The following is a 25,544-nucleotide window of genomic DNA, read 5'->3' as shown; positions in this document are numbered from 1 at the left end:
ACTTTATCTGTGTCTCATTGTGTGATGATCTCTCTCTCTCGCTTTCTCTCTACATGATGTTTTCTCTCATCTGCTGTCTGTTATAATTACTGTGTCTACGTGACGGTCTTCCTTGTTCATTGCTCTCCCTCTCTTTGTCTATCTTTCTGGCACTTTCTCTCTCTCTCTCTGTGATGCTCTCCTTCTCTCGGACACCCTGTCTGTTTCTCTCCTCGTGACATTCTTCTCCCTTTCACTCTCAGACTCTCTCTCTGTGCTGCACTGTCACTCTCTTTGGCCCAGATCCACGAATCTGCATTAAGTGACTCACGTGAAAGTCACGTCAACATCAACCGTGTATCTTCGAAGGACAATAACCTCCCGTAAACAGCACAGTGTTAGTTATAACGGACATTAGGGATAATAATGGCATGCAAATGATATGCAAATGATATGCAAATGAGGCATTCCCGAAATAGTACAGATTCACTAACATATAATAATATTCATGCCGGGATTGAACGTTACGTTAGTTATGTCATACCTAGACTTGGCATTACACGCAGACAGACGAGCAACAAATATGTTACGTGAACCATCATCTCAAAACTTAATTATCCCTTGAAGTGACCAGAGGAGTCATGGTGCCCGAGTGTCATGGCCCCCTCCGGCACAGTGCCATCACGTGATGACCCAATAGTGGTCAAGTGACAACGGCAGCTATGTTCCTATGAAAATTGAAGAGGAGCAGTCCTCCTCCTCCGTTTCCTCACTGTGTCGATCGAGTCCTGCGCACCATGGTAACGCAGGACGGGATCGAACAGGAGGGGGGGGAAAGTGATCTTTGAGGATAACACAGTGACTCAGAGGAGTCCCCCCCCCCCCCTGGAGTCCCCCACGGAGTCCCCATAAGGTAGTGACTACATCCTGGGGCACTCAAGAGGGTCAAAGATTAATCTCTCAAATTAAAAATAAGCAGACCCAGTGGTCCCCTATTCTATCATCACTTAACGCTGCTAACACCAAGGTTTATGGAGAAACTCATACACCTCGTTGTAGGAGAGTATTATCCTCACCAACATGGTGTTATTAATGGGTTTAAGCCACAGAAACCTAGTGTGTCTGATGAGGCTTCCCAATACTTTTTTTTTTAACCCATACATTAACCCTTTAGTAGCTCCTAATCTATTCATATAAAACCAAGGAATAGCAATAAACTACTGTATACACGGTACTTTTATCAAGGATAATCAAGATATGACTGCCCTCTATTGGATATAAGGGTTATATCAACCCCCCCCCCCTCCCTCCTGGGTCCATTAAACACTCAATTACTCTAACGTTAGATTGTAAGCTCTTCGGGGCAGGGACTGTTTTCCTAAATGTCACTTTTATGTCTGTACGCACTTCTTCCCATTATGTGTTATTTGTATTATTTGTTATTTATATGATTATGTCACGTGTATTACTGCTGTTAAGTGCTATGTGAATGGTACTATAAAAATAAAGATATACATACATACATGTAATTACCAACCCCCACCTCACACCGCCCAAAGCTACCCAAATAATAGTCCATCAAACACCTTCAAGATATATAGACCTGTTAACTATGGAACACAGCAGCGCGATAGCCTGTGTCCAATATTAAATATCCACATTGCATGATGAGTGCAGAGAAGAGCCACCAAATTAATAAAGGGGATGGACATTCTAACTTATGAGGAGAGGCTAGCTAAATTAGATTTATTTACATTAGAAAAGAGGCGTCTAAGAGGGGATATGATAACTATATACAAATATATTCGGGGACAATACAAGGAGCTTTCAAAAGAACTATTCATCCCAAGGGCAGTACAAAGGACTCGGGGCCATCCCTTAAGGTTGGAGGAAAGGAAATTTCACCAGCAACAAAGGAAAGGGTTCTTTACAGTAAGGGCCGTTAAAATGTGGAATTCATTACCCATGGAGACTGTGATGGCAGATACAATAGATTTGTTCAAAAAAAGGTTGGACATCTTTTAGATGGGAAAGGTATACAGGGATATACCAAATAAGTATACATGGGAAGGATGTTGATCCAGGGAATAATCCGATTGCCAATTCTTGGAGTCAGGAAGGAATGAATTTTTTCCCTTAATGGGGTTTTTTGTTCGCCTTCCTCTGGATCAATAAGTAAGTATAGATATAGGATAAAGTATCTGTTGTCTAAATTTAGCATAGGTTGAACTTGATGGACGTACGTCTTTTTTCAACCTCATCTACTAACTATGTAACTATGTAACTATGTAGATAATTAAATACATTTGTAGACAAAAATCAATGAATAAAGGTGGGACTGAGAAGCGCTCTACAGCCATAAAAATTAAATAGATAAACAACCTAATTAACCTAAAAACAAATATAATAGGCGGGGCACCCACACCAGAAAAATCTCCTATGTTTTTAGCCCGCCTTGCTGTCACCTGTGTACGTGTCCCAACACACTTCTCCAAACTTTTCTCACTCAAGAGGATGACCCAGTGGCGTTGCAGGACCGTCCTAACGTCATCCCATTGTGGGTAAAAGGTAGAAACCTGACCTGATGGTTAAATCAATAGATGACATCGTATATGTCCTGACATGTGACATTACCCTCGGGTTCCGTGATTGTTTATCCTCTTATTACTGGGTTTGCATCTAGCTTTTTGCTGGTTTATGTCTACTACATGTTCCATGATTACGTGCACACGATCACTGCACCTGTACATGTTCCATGATTACGTGCACACGATCACTGCACCTGTACATGTTCCATGATTACGTGCACACGGTCACTGCACCTGTACATGTTCCATGATTACGTGCACACGATCACTGCACCTGTACATGTTCCATGATTACGTGCACACGGTCACTGCACCTGTACATGTTCCATGATTACGTGCACACGATCACTGCACCTGTACATGTTCCATGATTACGTGCACACGGTCACTGCACCTGTACATGTTCCATGATTACGTGCACACGGTCACTGCACCTGTACATGTTCCATGATTACGTGCACACGGTCACTGCACCTGTACATGTTCCATGATTACGTGCACACGGTCACTGCACCTGTACATGTTCCATGATTACGTGCACACGGTCACTGCACCTGTACATGTTCCATGATTACGTGCACACGGTCACTGCACCTGTACACGTTCCATGATTACGTGCACACGGTCACTGCACCTGTACACGTTCCATGATTACGTGCACACGATCACTGCACCTGTACACGTTCCATGATTACGTGCACACGGTCACTGCACCTGTACACGTTCCATGATTACGTGCACACGGTCACTGCACCTGTACACGTTCCATGATTACGTGCACACGGTCACTGCACCTGAACACGTTCCATGATTACGTGCACACGGTCACTGCACCTGTACATGTTCCATGATTACGTGCACACGATCACTGCACCTGTACATGTTCCATGATTACGTGCACACGGTCACTGCACCTGTACATGTTCCATGATTACGTGCACACGATCACTGCACCTGTACATGTTCCATGATTACGTGCACACGGTCACTGCACCTGTACATGTTCCATGATTACGTGCACACGGTCACTGCACCTGTACATGTTCCATGATTACGTGCACACGGTCACTGCACCTGTACATGTTCCATGATTACGTGCACACGGTCACTGCACCTGTACATGTTCCATGATTACGTGCACACGGTCACTGCACCTGTACATGTTCCATGATTACGTGCACACGGTCACTGCACCTGTACATGTTCCATGATTACGTGCACACGGTCACTGCACCTGTACACGTTCCATGATTACGTGCACACGGTCACTGCACCTGTACATGTTCCATGATTACGTGCACACGATCACTGCACCTGTACACGTTCCATGATTACGTGCACACGGTCACTGCACCTGTACACGTTCCATGATTACGTGCACACGGTCACTGCACCTGTACACGTTCCATGATTACGTGCACACGGTCACTGCACCTGAACATGTTCCATGATTACGTGCACACGATCACTGCACCTGTACATGTTCCATGATTACGTGCACACGGTCACTGCACTTGTACATGTTCCATGATTACGTGCACTTGATCACTGCACCTGTACATGTTCCATGATTACGTGCACTTGATCACTGCACCTGACGGATTCTCTATCCCGCTGGACCGTCATCCCCTAAATCCAGAAGGGGCTATTGCAACCCCCTCATTTATTTGGGATCTTGGTGACATATTTTGGTTATGACTTTGACCAACTGAGATGTGCTGCCTCCCACACATTATATTTCTGTTGCTTGCTACTGCCAATTGGTTCATTTATTGTTTTGTGATCTAGAGTAGCTGTTAATTGTTTTTTAATTGGTTTTATATTTCGTTTGTCCATTTTTTTGATCTGTCTTTGAACAATAAATTATTATCTTTTTGTACCCCTCAAACCTATCTGAGTGCCCCGTGTTTGGAGTTTCTGCAATTCTGCGTCTTTTGGGTTTGGCATCTTCTTCTTTTTTGTAGAAATCAATTAACCCCTTGCATGCATGTGGGACTGTGTACTATCAACGAAGGAAAGACTACGCAGACTAATTGGCTCTCAGTGGCGTAATGCAAAGGAAACGGCCCTTCCCCAATCCAATAAAAGATCTCAACAATGTTTTTGCTCAATCTTCTGTTTGCCATTGGTAATCAAATGTAATCAAATGTGCTAGGGTTAAAGGGAAGTCCTGAAGCAAGCATGTTATTGGGCAAGATAGTAAAGTTGTTGTGGTTGCAGCTTGAAAGATGGAGAGAGAGAGGAGATGAGAGAGAGAGAGAGAGAGAGGAGAGAGAGGAGAGAGAGGAGAGAGTGAGAGAGGGAGAGAGACGTATCCAGGCTATTCATCGCTCTAGACTTGAGATTTCCTCTCAAAATCGCCCCGCCAGGAAAAGTTGGCAAGAAGGTGGTGAGAAGCTGCCGAGAAGTGGTGAGACGGCACATAGAAAGAAAAAAAAAGTCTATTTTTGGACATATGTTTTAAGCATGGACTCATTAGAGCTGTATGTATATAGCGTTGTATTTGTGATGCTGTGTATTTGAAAACTAGGAGTTGTAATAAATATAACTGTTTACCTTTCAAACCTTATTGTGTCACCGCTTAGGTTCTGAATGGGTTAATATATGGCTTGTTCAGGTTAAGGTTATATTAGGGGTACATGAAATGTTACGTTCAGCGGGGTCGCTTGGATAGTCCTATCTTGACGTCTTAAAGGTGCAGTTCAAACAATATCCTACATGTTTGTAAACATTAAAAAAAACTTTGGTGTGTTATGCCAAATAGATTTTTTAAAACAAACAACAACCATGTCATCATTTATTTATATACATTTTCTATGTTTAGAATATCGAAAGCATTAGCGAGGTGACATCCTCTTCCTGTTCTGATTGACTCGTGCTCTTGATCCCCAGCCTCTCTCTAGCACTGCACCAATTGTATCTATTAACTGGCCAGTCATATTCTATTGATGTGAAAAATTAACAAGCGCAAATAACACCACTTAAAACCAATAACATTTAAATAATATACTGTCCTTAGAGAGTGCAGCTCCCGACACAGGATTCAGACCAAATCCAACCAGCAATCGAAGAAGAAACAGGTGTGCAAATCACATCAGAACATGGAAAGAAAGTAGAGACACAAAATAGTGCAATATTGTCAACCCCAACAGATGAAATCAATTGTTGAAAGCTCTATAAAATTTGCACTCACGTGTACAACGTGATAGTAAGGCGTTGTGGTTATTAGAAGTTACCAACTGATGTTTCCAGATGGGTACTCCAGATCCATAGAAAAGGAAGGGAAATCCATATACAAAAAAGGAAAAAGCAAAATAGTATAGTACTGTTTTTAATATTAAAAACACAAAGTATTCCACTTACATAAGTGCCTTTGTTTGTGAGCATTCAGACCACCCTGGGTCATATGGACAGACGGTTGTATTCACAGCAACAGCATCTGCTCTGCAGCCGTCACAGCATACACTGGGCTGAATGAAGTCGTCTTCCAATCTGGATGTCACCAACAAAGTGCCACTCTGTAGTCACTGATTCACCAAACGCGCGTTTCCACTTTAAAAGTCTTCCTCAGGGGCTAATCTAACTTCCAGCACTGTTTCCCTCCCTTAAATAACCCCCCGCATTAATTTTCAAATTGTGAAGCGTCACGTGTGACGTCATTACGTCCGACGTCACGTAACGCGTCATGTGACGCGTCATCACGCATCTATTAGCATATTCAGTTTTTCAAAACTTTACAAAGTCCTGGTATACAATCTCTTATACAGCCCTACATTGGGCACATAACTCCACCATATTAGGGTTGGATTGTACAACGTCACGCGTGACGTCATCACGTCACGTCTCTCACTATGTCACGCGACGCGTCACCACGCATATCAACAATCAACAACTGAAAACTTTATAAAGTTCTGACAGAGAGTTGTTTTTACACAGCCATTGGGCACACAATAATACAAACTTCTATAGTAGATTGAATTTACGGTGCGCTGCACGTGACGTCATTACGCAGGATGTCAGGCAACGCATAATAATCATATCAAAGCTTAGAGACTTGCAAAAATCCCAACAGATAAGTTGTTATATGGCTACAAGTTGCATTTTAATGCCACAAAGCACAGTAATGAATGAATGTTAATAACCATCAAAATTACAGTTGTATTGCCAATAATTATAATAATAAAGGCATAAAAATTATACATTAGATCTAAAAAATGTCAATAACATATCATCATAACAGGCATATATTATACAATAAAATAATTATTACATACCACTATTGCCATGTCAGTGCATATGCAAGTCAGTTATTATATTTAGAAAAAGGACTTACATAGACACTGGCAGGGAAATAATACAATTAACCTATTCTAACCCCTTCTACATAACATTAAATATTGGTGAATCCAGGGAAGCAGTCATCTAAAAATAAAGATAGAGTAATTAGACATATAAAAAAATTAACATGCAGTAAAGACATTATTATACAATTAGAGAGTGTAATTATATTCTAAACCTCAGACCAAAAAAGCATTAATGTCAAAATCGACATTTAGGCCTCTCGGTTGTAACGTCCTCAACCTATGTATCCAAAAGGATTCTCTCCTGGATAATTACTGGATTCTATTTTCTCCTCTCCAGTGGGCAAATGTTTGCTCAATCCCCGTATATTTAAGTCCAGAGGGATCAGAATGATGAAATTTTTTTGAAATGGAGAGACCATTATGTGTTTCTAACCCAATGCTGATATTTCGTATATGCTCTAATATTCTCACCCTTAAAGGGCAGATAGTTCTCCCCACGTACTGATAATTGCAGGGGCAAGTTAGAATATACACCACATACGTACTTTTACAATTTATAAAACCCTTCGTCTTTAAAGTTTCCTTAGTGTTGGTAGAGATGAAAGTGTCAGTGTTGTCAACCCCGAATTTGCAAGCCTTACATTTATCGCACTTAAAAAACCCTTTAGGCTTTCCAGGTAACCATGTTCTATTATCAGTTTTTGAATCTCTTCTTAAAGCACTCGGTGCTAAACTGTCTTTTAAATTTCTTGCTTTCGTGAAGACTACCTGCGGATATTCTGGAAGATAATCTTTCAAGATCACATCTTGTTTCAGAACATGCCAGTGTTTACAGATGATGTTCTGTATTTTGCCTGATTCTCTATTAAACTGTGTCATAAAAGGTATAAAGTTATTACTAACTTGTTTTTCTTTAGGAATGCCTAATAAACTTATTCTTTCTTGTTTTAGGGCTTTATTCTTCGCTTCTTCTATCATAATTGGACCATACTGTAGTTTTTTTCCACAAATCTTTGTTCCAGGATTTTTGCTTGATCCTGAAAGGTGTCAACCTCTGAACAGTTTCTTCTAATTCTTTGAAACTGTCCAAAGGGGATACCCTTAAGCCAGTTTTTATGATGGCAACTAGAATTAAGGATAAAACTATTGCAATCTATATTCTTAAAATGGGTCTTCATTTTAATTGCTTGATCTTCTATGTATATCAATAGATCCAAATATGTGCTATGTGTCTCTGTAAATGATAAATTATAATCATTCACATTAATGTATGCCAAAAAATCCATCAAAAGAGGTTCTGCTCCATTCCAAATAAAAATAATGTCATCTATGTAGTGCCGCCATAGGACACGGCGTGCGCCATAGGGGCTATGATTGTAAATAACCTCCTCCTCCCAGTTTCCCAGGAAAAGGTTAGCATAACTAGGCGCAAACCTCGTACTCATGGCGGTGCCACATATCTGTAAATAAAACTCGTCTTCGAACATGAAAAAATTATGGGTAAGAATATATTTCATACTCTCTATGATAAAATCTACCTGAACTTGATCCAATTTATTGTTATTCATCAAAATAGTTTTGATGGCATCACAACCTTGGGAATGATTGATCACTGTATATAATGAACATACTTCCACTCAATGTCTTGTAATAGATTAATGATATGGGTCGTATCCTTTAAATGTGATTTTAGCTCTACCACATAATTCTGGAGGAATTTATCTATGTACATTGATAGATTTGATGTTGCAGACCCAATTCCCGATATAATCGGTCTCCCCGGAGGTCATATTGGATCTTTTTGTAATTTAGGTAGAAAATTAAAAATAGGAATTTTTGGAAACAAAATATTTAAAAATTTAAATTCCTGATCATTTAATATTCCCTCATTCAGACCTTTATTTAATAATATCCCCAACTCTTGTGCAAATATTTTAGAGGGGTCTGTGGTCAGATGTTTATATGTAATTGGATCACCTAATAGGCGTGAAGATTCCTCTATATAATATGACCTGTCCATAATTACAGTACCCCTGCCTGTGTCGTGTGGAAAGGCGCGTTGGGTGAATCATTGACTACAGAGTGGCACTTTGTTGGTGACATCCAGAGTGGAAGACGACTTCAGTCAGCCCAGTGTATGCTGTGACGGCCGCGGAGCAGATGCTGTTGCTGTGAATACAATTGTCTGTCCATATGACCCAGGGTGGTCTGAATGCTCGCAAACAAAGGCACTTATGTAAGTGGAATACTTTGTGTTTTTAATATTAAAAGCAGTACTATACTATTTTGCTTTTTCCTTTTTTGTATATGGATTTCCCTTCCTTTTCTATGGATCTGGAGTACCCATCTGGAAACATAAGTTGGTAACTTCTAATAACCACAACGCCTTACTATCACGTTGTACACGTGAGTGCAAATTTTATAGAGCTTTCAACAATTGATTTCATCTGTTGGGGTTAACAATATTGCACTATTTTGTGTCTCTACTTTCTTTCCATGTCCTGATGTGATTTGCGCACCTGTTTCTTCTTCGATATTCTATTGATGGGCTACATATCCCACAATGCTCTGCAATAGAATAATTAAATAAGCTGCCAAAGCGATCAATTACAGGGGAACTGATCGATGTGCAATGTAGCCCATCACTTGTCATTGTACGTATTGTATTCGTGCACATATGTAATGTGCGAAACTGAAAAATGCATTTTCAAAACATTGCAGTGATCTGCAGATTTAACATATGTAAAGAATCATAGTGACAGTGTTGACATATGTTGTCATTGGTTACATACGTTTAAACATTTCAGAATAATGGCAAATATATTTAATAACTGTTTTATTACGTCATTGATGAACAATGTTGGTATTAATATGGTCAATACCATTACTCTTTAGCACTTTATAAAAATACTTATATATGTTTTTTTTTTCTTTTAATTTTTGTTTATTGTAAAAAATAATAATCATATTTGTGGTTGTGTTAATTTAATGTGAAAAGGCTGCATATAATTTTTAACAATACTCCATAACTGATAATTACCACTACAATGTATGACTGTTGGATACGTGTCAAATCATGGCATTACAAACATCAGTTTTTCATAGTCAAAGCAAGGTATATGGATATGTACGTCATATCTGATCTAAATATTATGTTCTAATGATTCTGGCATGCTAATGAACACATATTAAAGCAGCAGTTCAAGCAATATCCTACATGTGTGTTTTTTTTAAAAATAAATCAGATCTGTAATATGAGAAAATACTTGTAGTATTAAAAAAAATGTTTTAAAGATATCTTTTAATGTTTCTAATGTAGGAAGCATTTCCAAAGTGACAGCCCCCTTCCCCTTCTGATAGGCTCTGGCTCTTGAGCCCCGCCCTCTCTCTAGCAGTGCACCAATTGTATCTAGTAACTGCCCAGTCAATAATATTCCAGGACTACATTGCCCACAATGCTGTGCAAGAAATGAATTAAATAACCCTGAGCAAGCGATCGATTACAGGAGAATGGACCGATCTGCAGCTTTGCTAATCACTTATCAGTGTGCAGATTGTATTGATGCACCTATTGAATGAGAAATACATATATATATATATATATATATATAGTATACACAAAGAAGCGAATACCGCATCACTACCAATAAGTGAAGCAAGGTCTAAACCTACCTAAGTCAGAAAAATATATCTGAAATAGTTATAACAAAAATGTAAGCTGTAGGTGGTGCTAGAGGAAGGAGATAGATATGGAAACACAAAAAAAAAAACCTCTAAAATAGCACTCAGACAAATGTTTGCAAAGAATAAAAGGGGTACTTTAATTAAATTAGAAAAAAATAACAGACATACAAACAACTAACTGGAGAGCCTGCCTGACTAATGAATAATAAAAAAACCCAATGGACAAAAAAACAAAAAAAAAAACAGAAAAACATAGAATGCAACATATAATAATGGACCCAAAAAGAAATAATGCCCTAAAGAACCTAGCTTACTGTGGGAACAAAAGTTCCCACAATAAGGCAATATAGACCGGCCGGTCACCACATGTATAAGAGACTATAGAGCATCACAGGTCTACATATATATGCATGAAAAAATTCTTACAGAAAATAACATGAGTGTTATACTGATAGCAGTAAAGAATATCACTAGCAAGGTGTAAACCTATTGCAACTCAGGTAATGCTAGGGCAAAGGAGACATACAGGTATGTATATTTAGTGACCCAAATACATGTATTAAAGCAGATGGGAAACAAAAACAGGGAGGGATATAATAACCCAAGATACTCAGCTCCTTGATGTAAAGATACTGCATACAAAGATCAGCACAGCACTGTCCACTGGAAAAGTCCAAAAATATAGGACTTAGTTGGTTGTCCAAAATAGGGCAGAGGCAGGCAGGATCAACAGCAGCAAAAATTAAAATTAGCCCACTAACGCGTTTCGGCAACTAAGCCTTCCTCACGAGTGGTCAATATATATATATTTTTTTTTTTTTAAACGGCAGCTTGAAATGCAGTTTTAATTGATTAGAAACACACATGTAGGGTATTCCTTCTACTTATGTTAATTAACATTAATTAATTTAAGTCACATGTCTTCATGACATAGCTACATAAACTCATCTAATCTCACACTTACTTCGAAGTAGAAATGGAGTTAGAGTTGAGACAGATTATGATGAGAAGGAGAAGGTTGGATTTTGAGGAGAGACAGAGGAGAGAGGAGAGGGTGAATTGGAGAGGAGAGGATAGGGTGGAGAGGATAAGGGTGGGATAAGAGGATAGGGGTGAGAGGAGAGGATAGGGTTGAAAGGAGAGAAGAGTAGAGAGGAGACAGGTAGTGCCCCGGCAATGTTTATACCGAGAGTGTACCATTTTGGAGGGGCTTAGTGATGAGGAAATTATTAGCCGATATCGATTGAGTTCAGCAGCAATCTTAGCTCTTTATGCAGAGTTAAGAGATGATTTAGATTCCATAATAGGCAGAGGTCATGCAGGCCTTTGCCTTGTTAAAATGCTGTGCTTATTACATTTTCTTGCTTCTACATCTTCTCAGACAACTGGGGGCATAGTAGGCGGGGTCTCGCAGTCGGCATTCTCGCGTGCCTTTCACCAGTTTCTATGTGCACTGATTAGACGCGCTAGGAATTATATTCATTTTCCTAGTTGATCAGACAGAGTGGCTGGAACTCAGGAATTGCTTTTCTAACATTGCCAGGCTACCATGCATGATGGGTGCAACAGATTGCAGTAAAAGCCTGAGATTGTTAACAATACTCTGTAACTGATACGTCACAATCTTCCAGTCAACATACCAGAGGGTCTCAAGGAGGACCCACCTGTCCATGATGCAGGGGATCAGGAGCAGACAGGCAGTGGGGTGGAGACACAGCGGAATGTCATCGCCACCTATTTCTCAGGTAAGCCACAAAGTATGTAGTAAGAAAAATCTATACTGTCCTCATGTTTATTATGATTAAAAGTAAAAACATTTTATCATCCTAGGCTAGTGATGGCTGGACCCATCTTGTATCTACAAGATCATCAGTGTGTACATGCGCATCTGCCTATGGTATATCAAGCTCAAACACCTTTGGAGGAACCATGTAAACCAATATGAATCATGTGTGCATGAGGGTGAATGTTTTGCATGTACAAAAGATATAATTATGTATTTTTTGTTGTGTAAGCATGAAATGTATGCGAGATTGATGGCAGCAGAAGAATATTTCACACTTTATATGTGAACTCAGCTTGCACAAGTCATGTACTGTACATGTATTACATAAACTGTGAATGTTTTTTTTTTAAATAATTATATTTTTTCCCAAATTTTATTAGATGTACATCGAATTACTATACAGGCATACCCCGCATTAGCGTACGCAATGGGACCGGAGCATGTATGTAAAGCGAAAATGTACTTAAAGGGAAGCACTACCTTTACCCCACTTATCGATGCATGTTCTGTACTGCAATCGTCATATACGTGCATAACTGATGTAAATAACGCATGTGTAACAGGCTCTATAGTCTCCCCGCTTGCGCACAGCTTCGGTACAGGTAGGGAGCCGGTATTGCTGTTCAGGACGTGATGACAGGCGCATGCGCGAGCTGCCGTTTACCTATTGGGCGACATGTCCTTACTCGCGAGTGTACTTAAAGTGAGTGTCCTTAAACCGGGGTATGCCTGTATTGTATAAATCAAAATCTATTTTTCATATTCATGTTACTTCAATAGAATAAATGCAGTTATTGTTCGTGAGCGCAAAGGATATGCAACTCTATCATCCTGCTATGCTGCTGAACACAGCCATACCCAGTTACAGGTATTGTTCGAGTACTATCATTAACACAACATGAGCAGTTTAGGTAAACTGGCTTTGCTACAGTCCATAATTGTAGCGTGTCCGTGCTGTTTGGGGGGAAGGGGTGGGTGCGCTCACTTGCAATTTTATCTCTGTCATGTGCGAACACGCAGGCGTCTTCAGCTTTACGCGCACTCATGCACGTGCGGTAAGTTACATATCTCATCGCACATACGCAACAGCGCATGCCACAATTGAGGGCCCATGTCACGTGCGTTTAACGATATGCCGGTCCTTGTACACTATGTTTATATGCTTCCTCTAAACTAAGCTCCAGCATATTGAATTTTTTTAAACAGGAAGCTTCCATGATCTTTCACCAGGGCCGCCAACAGGGGGGTCTGCTGGGGGTTGGCGTCCCGGGCCCCCTGCGTGGCCGTTATTAATAATGATAATAAGAAGAAAAACGCAGTTTGGCTGCGGGGCACCCGGTGGCTGGTCTCTCTGATGGCTGCAACGGAAGTCAGCTGGCTTAAGCTTCCGGCGCACCAGTGTGAGAGGGAGGCCCGGCACGTGCGTGAGCAGCCTTAGTGTGGGACAGACAAACAGTTGCCTGCAGCAGAGCCGGGCCGGCGGCAACTGTTGTGACCTGCCGTCGGGCCACCGCAGTCACTGCCCCTGTGCAGCACCGCCAACCACCGCACCCCCCCTTGCAGCACCACCACCCCCCTCCGGCAGCACTGCCACCCCCCGTAGCACCGCCACCCCCTGCAGCCACCAGCCTCCCCCCCGTAGCACTGTAACCCCCCGCAGCCACAGGCCACCCCCCCCACAACACTACCAGCCCTCGGATCCACCAGCCACCCCCCTCATAGCACCGCCACCCCCCCAGCCACGGCAACCAATGCCCCCCCCAAAGCAACGTCTCTCCTGCAGCAACCAGCCCCCCCCCCCACAACAACCGGCCCTATGCAGCCACTGGCACACCCCATTACTCCCCCTCCCCCCAGAGCCACCAGCCCTCACAAGCCACCGGCACACCACTCTCCCCCCATAGCAACAGCCTCTCTTGCAGCCACTGGCCGCTCGCAGCCACCGGGCCTGACCTGAGACCATCCCCAAGGTAAGTCTGATTTTTTAATGTATTGGGGGTGTATTTTTTATATGTATTGGGGGGGTTGGGGTATTTTTTATATGTATTGGGGGGGTTGGGGTATTTTGTATATGTATTGGGGGTTGGGGTATTTTTGATATGTATTGGGGGTTGGGGTATATTTGTATATGTATTAGGGGGTTTGGGGTATATTTGTAAATGTATTAGGTGGTGGGGGTATATTTTTTATATGTATTTGGTGGCGTTTGGGGTATATTTTTATATGTATTGGGGGTTGGGGTATTTTTGGGGGGAGTTGGAGTTTTTTTTATATGGGTTTGTTTTTTTTATATCTGATTTGGGGGTATTTTTTATATGTTTTGGGAGAACGTGGGGCGTATTTTTTAATTGTATTGGGGAGGGGCTATATTTTTATATGCATTGGGAGGGTATCACATTTTTTAGCATTGTGTCCAGTATTTTTTTGACACGCCACCTGACAACCCTAGCCACCTTCCCGTCTTTCCCCCCCCCCACCCATCCTGCATCCACCGGCCTAACATCCCCCCCTCCCCGTAGCAACGGCACCCCCTTCTCAGCCACCGGCCTTCCCGCTGCAATGCCCCCCCAGTAGCAGCCACCGACCCCCTAGTATCAGCCACCGCCCCCCCCCCCAGTAGCAGCCACCGTCCCCCCCAGTAGCAGCCACCTCCCCCCCAGTAGCTGCCCCCGCCACCGGCCCCCCCAATATCAACCTATGTTGTTGTATAAAATAAGAACAATTCATTTTTTACTGTTACATTGTCTCTTTCTCTCTGTGCCACAAAAATTTTACTTTATAAAATGTATTGTTGTTTTTGTAGGTATTAGACAATAGCAACAAGAAACAAAAATACAGAACAATAACTTTTATTTATTGCCACGCAACAACATTTGTGAATGAGTCAATGGACGGTTGCTACCACGAGCACGCTGTTTTCCAATAGTTGGACACACAGTTGATGATGACCAGATGATTCCTGTGTTGTGGCCAGGGGCAATATGGACGAAGGTGGCTTTGGCATGGGTGTTCTGTCCAGGGTCATTATGCCAGATGGCTTTGCCAAGGCTGGAGCGTAAGTTCTTGCAGTTGCCTTCATAGTGGGTGTTTTCAAATAATGTTTCCATGTTGTCACGCCCGTATGCCCGCAGACCTGGCGAGACCCCAGTACTGAGGTGGGAATGGTATGATACCACACACCCACGGCAGTGGGAGCAAGCCCGGAGTGTGGTATGGCGTTGCTGGGCCTGTTGAAAGAGTTGTTAGAATATACTTGCAACGCTTGGGATTGTCCGAAAGAATAGTCGTGTCCGTGTGCCAGATTCAGGAGTCCAGAGGTTAACGTAGTAGAAGGTGTAGCAGTGTTCACAGGGATACCAGAGAGCAGAGTAGTCCAGGACGAGCAGGGGTCAAAACCAGGGAGATCAAATATAACACAGGAGCAGGGTGCAGGTAGTACACGGAGAGAGCAAAGCATAGGTCAGGTACACACAGGGAAACAGGAACTTTGCAGAGCGGGGAAGAAGTGGACAGACAGGGATTATAAAGGAGGCGTTACCAATGGGAGAGAGGGGAGGAGTAGAGTGAGAAGTGGGAGATGGCAAGGATTGGACAGCAAGAGAAGAGGAGGCAGAAGGGGCGGACAGGGGAAAGGCCTGAAGGGATTGGGAGGCGGAGACCTGGGAAACAGGACAAGAGGAACCTGTGCACGCGCCCTCTGTAAGGTGGGAGTGCTCGTGCACTGGTTGCAACACAGCGAGGGATCTCATGGAGCAAGGGAAAACTGCAGGGGGCGGACGGAGTTCAACGAAGGGGAACATGCGCGCGACATTAGACTGCGCGATGGCGTACAGCGGCATAGCGGAGGAGACAGGCGAGTCAGGGGGTGCTGTGGCGGAGCAGTTGCGCGTGCCCTCCGTGGATTGTGGAGTGCACGCACCGGACGCGTCACAAGTCACGCAGAGCGCCGCACCGCGGGCACCACGCCAGGAGGAGGCAACGGATCGGGTGGCACCACAGGGGTAGGTAACGCTGTGACCGCGGAAGCAATGGAGCGGGGAGGATCAAAGCAGGGGCTCCGGGAACGCATGGGCATACGGAACCTGCGGGGAACGCGCTGCGGCAAGGGGAGAGAGGTAGAAGGTAAGGGATCTGAGTGGAAAGGAGTAACAGGAGATGGGAGAGAGGGACAAGGAATCTCCTGAGACGTCACACATGCTGAGGAATGTGGGCACCAGTATTTCCTGTCGATTTTTCTCTTATGTCCTGTTAATCTTTTTTTTTGGGCAGGTGGCTCGTCAATTCCTGGTGGCGGAGACGCTTCTTTGACAGCTTGCGGACAGAATTCCTTTGTTGTTTGCGCCGACTATTCCATTCTTTTTGTGGAGACAATTCCATGCGTGTTGGCGCCGAATATTCCTTTCCTGTTTGTGGAGAGAATTCTAATTTGGTTTGCGGCGACGATTCCATTCCACTTTGTGGAGAAAATTCCATTCCTTTTTGTGGAGACAGTTCTATTAATCTTTGTGGAGAATGTGCAGTAGATGTGTCCGAGCTAAAAACTGCAAAGGATCAAGCAAATAGAAGGGGAGGTGGAGTATGTTTAAATGTTAAACTCTGATCTAAAACCTATAATAAGGGAAGATGTTTATGAAGGGAATGATGAAAATGTAGAGACCTTGTGGATATAAATTAACAGTGGAGGTAAAAGTACAAAGAAAATGTTTGTAGGGATATGCTATAAACCACAAAATATCTGTGAGATAGAGGAAGACAAAATACTTTTGGAAATGGAGAAGGCTCCTAAAGAAGGTCATGTCTCCATGCGTGGACAGCCTTGCTGGCCAGGACATGTGCGTCCATTGTAAGTCGTGTCTGCGCATGCGTTGCTATTAGCTGCTACAATGTTACGCCGGGAGACACACATTAGGACTTATGCGCATGCGCTGGCAGCGCTGGTCACTTGTGCTGTCGGATTCTGCGCATGCGCACTCATTCACTTCCATTAGAATTTTCGTCCTCATGAACAGTTTTTTTTCCATATGAGATTTTTTTTACTTGCCACTGTCACTTAAAAGAACTGTTCATGCGGATGAAAACGTAAGTAAGTGAGAGCGCAAGTGCAGAATTGGACTGCACAAGTAACCAGCGCTGCGCATAAGTCCTAATCAGTGTTCATCGGCGTAACATTGTAGCAGCTAATAGAAATGCATGCGCAGACCGGACTTACAATGGATGCGCATGCCCTGCACAACACAGCGGTCCAAGCATGCGCAGAGCACATCGGAAATGCCAGCGCATGAGCACAACAATTCATATAGGACTCTGCGCAACACGGACACATACCCGCCTGTCTACACACACGCCAAACATATTGCCCATGTCGGCGCATGCGCACACCGGCACATAACCAACTCGTATGCCTACCAAGCATTCCTACTAACCCTCTTAACTGGCAACGCATACACTAAAACCAACGCCTACGCAAAGGTCTATGGAACTCCACCAGAACTCAGTTCCCACTCCGGAGAAGCAGAACAACATGGGGGCAGATAACTGTACTGGAATTCGAACTCATAACTTTTTTGTCACAATTACTGCAACAACTATCATGGCCAGCCAAACAAACTCTCAAACTGAGTGTTAACATTGTGAAAGCTGCAACACTATACACCATGCAGTTTGTGGTCTGTACATATCCTAGGGCACAAACTGAAAGCGGGTATGTGACGGGGAAAGTGTTAACCAGGTTTATAATAAAGGTCAAGCCCACTTGGTTATCCCTGACCCATGTTTTGGGGTCCTAGAGTGTCAGCTCTATGGCCCGGGCATTGTGTATGCATTATTGTGACTGTGCAAAATATGAGGTATCCAGAAAGGAGAGTTGGAGCACAGCTATACGAAATAAATTTGCTAGAGAGTGTGTCCCAAAAATTAGAGGTTTATTATTTGTCAGAACATGGTAACAAGAAAAAAATGAGCCCTCAGGCCCCTCATTTTTTTCTTGTTACCATGTTCTGACAAATAATAAACCTCTAATTTTTGGGACACACTCTCTAGCAAATTTATTTCGTATAGCTGTGCTCCAACTCTCCTTCTGGATATCTGCCTCTGCTGTGGAGTACCGGATGCACGCACCGATGAAGGTTAATCCCGGGAGGACCATCTGCTACAAGTGAGTTTATTTACTCAATTTTACACCGTTTTTCCTAATCAATGATTTGGCTGGACACTAGCTAGTGTGAGTATTTACCTATCTGGGTTATACTCTTCCGGTTTATTGATAACTGGTGGAATTAGGTGTTTATGCTATAGGTGGTCACCATTTATATGTGGGATACTTCGAGGATACAACTGATACAATATATAATTGAAGTTGCTGAGTCTACGTTTTAGAGCACCACATAGTCTGGCTTTTCTACTGTGCAAAATATGAGACAATTGCTGTTTTTTGTGTTTTACCGTTTCCAGAGGTGCTGGGACCATGAGATGTTCAGGAGGTAAGTTTCAGGGTGGGTTTGACGGAGAAATTGGTTGCAGAATGTTACTACTGTATGTATCGGGGTGGCGGAGTTACAGGATTCCCCAAGGGTGTACCCAGGAATCAGGTAAGATTCTGGGATACACCAGAGCACATTGCTCCGGTCAAACTCCCACCATGAAAACATTCCCGCGACTCACCACTGGGACACCCTGCTTCAGCACAGAGCAGGAAACAGTAAAAATGGGACACAAGGGGTTAATGTACATCCCCACACTCCAGCCAGGTATAAGATGGAGGTTTGTTTTATTACAATAGGGTTCAGGGGGAAAACCATATAATGTGTTAAATGTATGAAGTACAGTATGGTAACAATGTTTTTGAATAAGGGAAAAGAGAATGGGTTTTAACCATCTCCCAAGCTTGATATGTTTGAAGGAATGTCAGAGGAAGTCATTGAGCATGGCTATGAATCCCATTTACATAGGAAGTATAGGGGGCTGCTCATCTCAGCATCAAAGGCCAGGACGTAGAGGTGTCAATATCTTTTGTCAGCAGACACATTTGGGATTCACCAGTACAGTGAGTCATGATTTAAGTTCAGGACTTCTAAGGCATCAGGACTCCGGCATGGCTGGGGAGACATTGTAAGGTGTTACTTGGGAAGGTGGAGAGGTGAACATTTTGGCCTGACATGTCTAGTTATGCGAGTGTCAAGTGGGGGGGAAGATGACAGTTTTGTTGCACATGTTCAGTCACTGTTCTGAAGCTTCTGTCAGGCTACCTGTGATACTGGCGGAGCATGCCCATTGGCCAGGGATATAAATTCTCACTCAGTGATTCGCTGCAGACTGACAGGATGGGCTTTTGGGAGTTTTTAAAAAGTCATGCAGTCAGGCAGAGAGTGAGATTCAACAGTTCCATCTAAGAGTTCCATCTAAGAGTTCCATCATGAAAAGAAGATTCATCTGAGGACAGATCGAAATTATTTCATCTGGCAGTTATAGGGCTGGCACGTTACGCCCTAGCCAAAGGACTCCGTTTGTGTATCAACCCCACTCTGGGAATTGATACCTGGAACCTGCATTTTAAGAACTTTCGTTCAAGGACTATTTTATTTTGTTCCAGTAAGTGTTATTCGTGATCATTTTGTAATTCAATCTGTGTGTGTTCTTTATGTGAATAAAAGCAATTAATTTTATTTCACGCTTTTGTTCAATCAAAGGATCCAGGTATAAATGTGTTAAAAAGCTTGGTCTACCGTGACAGGGTATGTGTCCACACGTCAAACATACCACCGTCTTATCACTTAGCTGGTTAGTATTAACACCATCCTGACCAGTTTCCTGTTTACTTAACCCATGATGAGGTCTAGAAAAGATTGGAGCTATTGGAGTCCTGGCCTTATAAAAACTCCTTTATTTTCCCATGGGAAGGTAGTTAAGCCTGGGCCGCTGTCTGACCGGGTCCTCCCCTTTTCCTGTGGTAGTTTGGGGAACTGCAGCTTCACAACTTTGCCTCCCTAGGGAACTCTCCAGGTCCTCTGCTTGTAAAACCCCTTCAGCAAGAGCATAATCTAATGAGCAATGTTTATGTCTACACAACCACTGACACATATCCCTTGGAAGTTTAGTACTGAACTGTTCTAGTATCAGCATGTCCAGTATTTCAGTTACTGAGCGAATTTTGAGCTTCAGCCACCTACTGCTGCGGCCAAGTTTATTCGAGCATTTGCCCGTTCTTGGCCGCAGCAGTAGCCTGGCGCGCGCCCGAGGGTGACGGGCGCGCGCCGAAGCAGCGGAAGAGCGCCCTCCGATCGGGGCGCTCTCCCTACCGCTGCCGGGTCCGCCGGGTCCCCCGGAACCCCCTGCCGCCGTCCCGCAATCGCGGGACACCAGGGCTCCCTCGGGGAGCCCTGGACGCGCGTGCAGGGGGCGCAGGCTCCCGAAGACGCGTGACCGCGCGTCTATGACGCGCGGCACGCCGAGGGGCGGCCACTAGCAAGCCGGGAAATCTCCCGGCTTGCGGTACCGGCCACACTTTAATAAAGTGTGTCGGTAGTGTATAAGCCAAGTCCTTCAGCTGCTGAGCAAAGCTAGGCCGAGGAGTTCCAAAACATCCGTGTAGGTAAGGAACCAGGAAAGCACAGCCAAAATACTAAAGCGGGGACCAGGCAAAGCTAAAGCTATAAAATTGAGGTTTTATTCATATAAAAATGGCAGCAACATACACAGGAGCAGGTAGAGTACCTCTCTAACGCGTTTCACGCTATTCAAGCGCTTTATCTTTGAGCCTTCTCTTGCAGTGAAGATGTTTAAGAAATGACAGTTACACATGCTTGAATAGCGTGAAACGCGTTAGAGAGGTACTCTACCTGCTCCTGTGTATGTTGCTGCTATTTTTGAATGAATAAAACCTCAATTCTATAGCTTTAGCTTTGCCTGGTCCCCGCTTTGGTATTTTGACTGTGCTTTCCTGGTTCCTTACCTACACAGACGTTTTGGAACTCCTCTGCCTATGCTGACACGTGGAGATGCACGCTACGTGGAAGACCTGATTTGCCACAGACAGTGAGTTCTTCAATCAATTCCAGGTTTTATGCTTGCTTATATTGAACTTTATTCTGTTGTTCATTTGTTTGATTATTGGGACATAGTGCCATCTGTGTTTACCTTCAAGACTTTTTGAACCTTTTAATTGCTGAGTCTGCTTGTTGTGGCTATTGGTGCCCTTAGGAAATATTCTATCTATTGATTCCTTTATATGGGCTGATATAGAAGTTAGAGCCCAGGGAGGGACTTTTTTTTATAGTCTCTTTTCATATGGCTGAGCAAAGGTACTGTATGAGTATGAGTCTGTACTTCCAATTATTTGGCCCTAAACCTCTTCCTATAACATTCATCAGAAATCCCCATATGGGGAAGAATGGCCGCTTTCAGTTTATCATAGTCCTTGGATTCCTCGTTCCCCAACGTCTGATAAGCTGATTGGGCTTCCCCAGTCAGGAATGGAGCTATTCTTACAGCCCAAGAACATTTCACCCACTGGGCCACCGTAGCCAGTCTTTCAAACGTTATCAAGTATGTCTCTGGATCATCCTCTGGTCCCATCTTGGTTAGCGTGGTTGTAAAGGTCTCAGGTACTGTAGATCCCCCTTTGGGCCATGGCTGCCTGTTCCTCTGATTTCTTCAGCAGCTGATGCACTAACGTTGTCTAAAACTCCTGTTGCTGTAGTTGCATCTGTGCCTGTACTTGTTGATTCTGGAGTTGGATCTGTTGTTGCACTTGAGCCTGGTGCTCGGCTTATCCATTTCCCCTGCCGCCCCACATTCATTATCCTGTAGGAAAGATGGGAAATACAAAACCCCTATTGCAGACTGACTGTGACCAGAAATCCACCTTGCAGGCTACTATTTGCACCTTACCAAAGGTACACGGAGCCCCACAGTATCTACAGACAATACCCACTTGGTATGCTGAGGTACCCTTACCAGATTTCCAACTGTTTAAGGCACTTCCCCACTCATTGACGCTCCCAGGCACTTTGGAAGTTACCGCTCCAGGTTCAGAGTACCGCTGCCAACATATGTAACAAACTTTCCCTAGTCTGTTCAATAATTCGTTCATATGCAACCAAAAAGTGGCAAGTAGTTTATTGTCCAGTCTGTTAATAGCTCTTAACAGGCTTAAGATAAACACTTCTGTCACAAGGTTCAATAAAAGATACTTCTAAACAGAAATACATAAACAAGTTTATCTCTATGCAATATAATCAGTTGCCTCCTGGGCTCTTATCTCCTCTGTGGCTGAGACCAGAATGAGCCCCTGTGTGTTCTCAGAATCCTGACTATATAGCTCCTAAGATTGGCCGCAGGTGTTAGCCCTCTGCCTTAATTAGCTGCCTGTCTTTCGTGCAAGGGAGTTTCCAACAGTCAGGCAGCATGCCTGGCAAGTGGAACAAAAGAGCTGTCTTGCGCACAGGTATGCAGTCTAAATACCCATAGGTATGAAATGTAAGCCAATTGAGAGCGGAGTGTGAAGGGCAAAGGCGGACCATCAAACGGAATCGGGGCTAGGAGGGAAATCCCTTACCTCTATGTGCTCTCCAATCTGGGTCCTGCTCTCTTCTGTCCTCTGCTTCTCCTGCGTGCGTCCGTGATAGGAATGCAGACCGGAGTGAAGGAGAATCCGGCGCTTCTGCGAGCGGCAAAAAATCCAAGCAACTTCCGGTATGTAAGAGAACTGGCTTTATTTCAACAACCCACACATGGAGAACCCAGGCTACACCCCAGCCTCCCCCTCTTGTTGGTGATAGCCCCAGATTTTCCAAGACACGTTTATGGCAAGTTTTAGAATACTCGTCGGCGCACCAGTATGTCCAGAAGTTGGTTCTATTGATCCTTCAGTTCTCCACATCTTTATCAGCTGGTGCAATTCACACTTTAATTCTCTATAGCTCCACTAGGTGGCATTTTATTTGCACTTTCCTTTTTTTATTTCTACACTAGGTGGCGCTGTTGGTCCTGCAATACTTATCTCCTTTATTACAATTCACAGGTGAGGGAGGAGTACCGCAAAGCATTCCGCAGGATCAGCGCGCGCAAATTCGAGTCGGAAGTTGAGTCCGGCTGCACCGTCCCCATGTCAATAATATCGGTGAGTTCCAGTCACGGTACCTTCTTTACCTCTCTGCACGACCTCTGCACCTGGCTCTTCCTCTGAATTTACGTTATTATCTTCTGCAGAGCGACGTGTCAGCAGCAGCAGTACAACCAGACGTGGTTACAGATCACAGCTTTGCTAAAGAAGGGGAGCATTGCAGACCCTCACAATGACCCTGGGGCTTTATTCCCTAAAAGTTCGGACTGTACAATCATTTCCGCATCCCGTCCCCCTTTCTCTGACCTTCACCCAAGGGGATCCCAATAAAATGTTGCACCTCCTGTGGTGTTCTGTGTCTATCCTGGCACCACCATCGTATGAGGCTCGTTAGGACCTCGTTAGGATGTGTGATGGGGGTTTTTCAGACCCATCACTTGCAAACCAGCAGTACAAACAAAGGTTTGCCAGGCATGCTGCCTGACTGCTGGAAACTCCCTTGCTCTAAAGACAGGCAGCTAATTAAGGCAGAGGTCTAACAACTGCAGCCAATCTCAGGAGCTATATAGTCAGGCTTCTGAGAACACACAGAGGCTCATTCTGGTCTCAGCCACTGAGGAGTTAAGAGCCCAGGAGGCAATTGTTTATATTGCATAGAGATAAACTTGAAAAATATATAGAGACCATTGGCAGCCCTAACGACACTTAAATCCCAGCACATATGGAAGGGGTAGTAGTATATGAGGCAATATATCATAGTATGAAATGGCGTGTTTTCGTCAGCCTTCACGTGCAGGTGTATAGAATGATCAGGAGACAGTGTATATAAGTGTGGCAGCCCGTATATCTCTCCGTGGAAGCGAGTAAAGCTATCTCGTTCTGTACAAATTGCTGGCAAGAAAATATCTCACAGTGGGTAAATAATTTTACCACACCTTATATATGATTCATTAATCTTATCTATAAAAGTGATTTATTTTTGAGTTTTTTCACCAGGAACAATACCTACAATACAGTTCTATATTTCTCTGGTGAAGTACATATATTAACTGATATCAAGTTTATGCACAAATTGTTTTAACCAATGTATCCTGTATAAAAGACGTTATATTGCTTAAATGAATTTATGTTTCATCTAATTGTCACTACAAATTAATATTATCTGATGTTTGTAATTAATGTACAATCAATTGTGTGTGCCAGAAGGAGGGGCTATATAACCAGGCAAGATACCCTCTGATCAATACTCCTTGAGAAAGTGCTGTTAGAGCGTGAAACGCGTGGGAGGAGAGTTTTGTTTGTTTTGTCCCAGTATGTCCCCAGTTTACACAAAAAACAAAACTGTGCGCTACTACCTAACTACCTATAAAGTTTAAATGTATAAATATATACAGTGCAGTGACTATACCATCAATTTAGTGATAAAAAATGTATAAAAAATTAAACCACAACTCCCACAGTGAGATAATTATACATTAAATAATAAGTGCCACATAACCGTGTTGGGGATAATGGCGTCTGCAGCTGTAAACGCAGGGGTGGCTCAGCACCCCACACACACTAAGAGAATGGAAACAAAAGAAAACAGCGCACAACGCCAAATAGTGAAGCAAATTCAACAATATATTATAGAATTAAAAAGGGGGTAATATATCTGCGTACATGAAAAAAGTTGGTAAAAGGCATGTAGTGTGTATCACACTGTTTACCACTCGGCAGCTGTTAGCTGTAGATTCAGGTGCTTGCTTCCCTCTGCTGCTGCAGCTCAGTTGATTCTGGGGCAGGACGTCGGTCTTTTCACTCCCAAGGGGATTTCCCTTCATGCAGCCAGGTTCAGCAGCTGGTACTGGGGCTCGGTGAAATCGCTCCTGCTTCGTGGCCGATATGAAGCTGCTCCTGTACCTCGGCAGGTGTATCCTCTGCACAGAGGTTAAAACGCAGCTTGCTGGGGTGCCCTCAGCGTGCCACGATGCCGCTCCGTCGCGGGACGCTGTGTAATGACGTCACTGTCTACACAGCAGTGGTGGATTCAATAGGGAAGTTTGAACAGTCTTACAAAGTCTCTCACAAGTGTCCAAAACAGCACACAGGATGAAATAAAAACAGGACAGGCCAACACATAGACAAAGGCCAATGTAAGCAGA

General features: G+C 43.4%; 1 protein-coding gene across 1 annotated transcript in view; it reads left to right on the top strand.

The window, feature by feature from the left end:
- The first annotated feature begins 15,322 nt into the window (after positions 1 to 15,322).
- The window catches only part of LOC142470964 (adhesion G protein-coupled receptor E3-like), a 70,388-nt gene continuing 60,166 nt past the window's right edge, over positions 15,323 to 25,544 (top strand). The window contains exons 1-4 of the mRNA XM_075577769.1: positions 15,323 to 15,396; positions 16,611 to 16,746; positions 18,792 to 18,820; positions 23,547 to 23,668. Of these exons, the coding sequence (XP_075433884.1) occupies positions 15,323 to 15,396; positions 16,611 to 16,746; positions 18,792 to 18,820; positions 23,547 to 23,668 (361 nt within the window). The remainder of the gene's footprint in view (positions 15,397 to 16,610; positions 16,747 to 18,791; positions 18,821 to 23,546; positions 23,669 to 25,544) is intronic.

The sequence above is a fragment of the Ascaphus truei genome, chromosome 20 (genome assembly GCF_040206685.1).
Source record: "Ascaphus truei isolate aAscTru1 chromosome 20, aAscTru1.hap1, whole genome shotgun sequence".
Lineage (NCBI taxonomy): Eukaryota > Metazoa > Chordata > Amphibia > Anura > Ascaphidae > Ascaphus > Ascaphus truei.
Note: the sequence above shows the minus strand (reverse complement) of the source record. Positions and strands in the feature narration are given on the sequence as shown.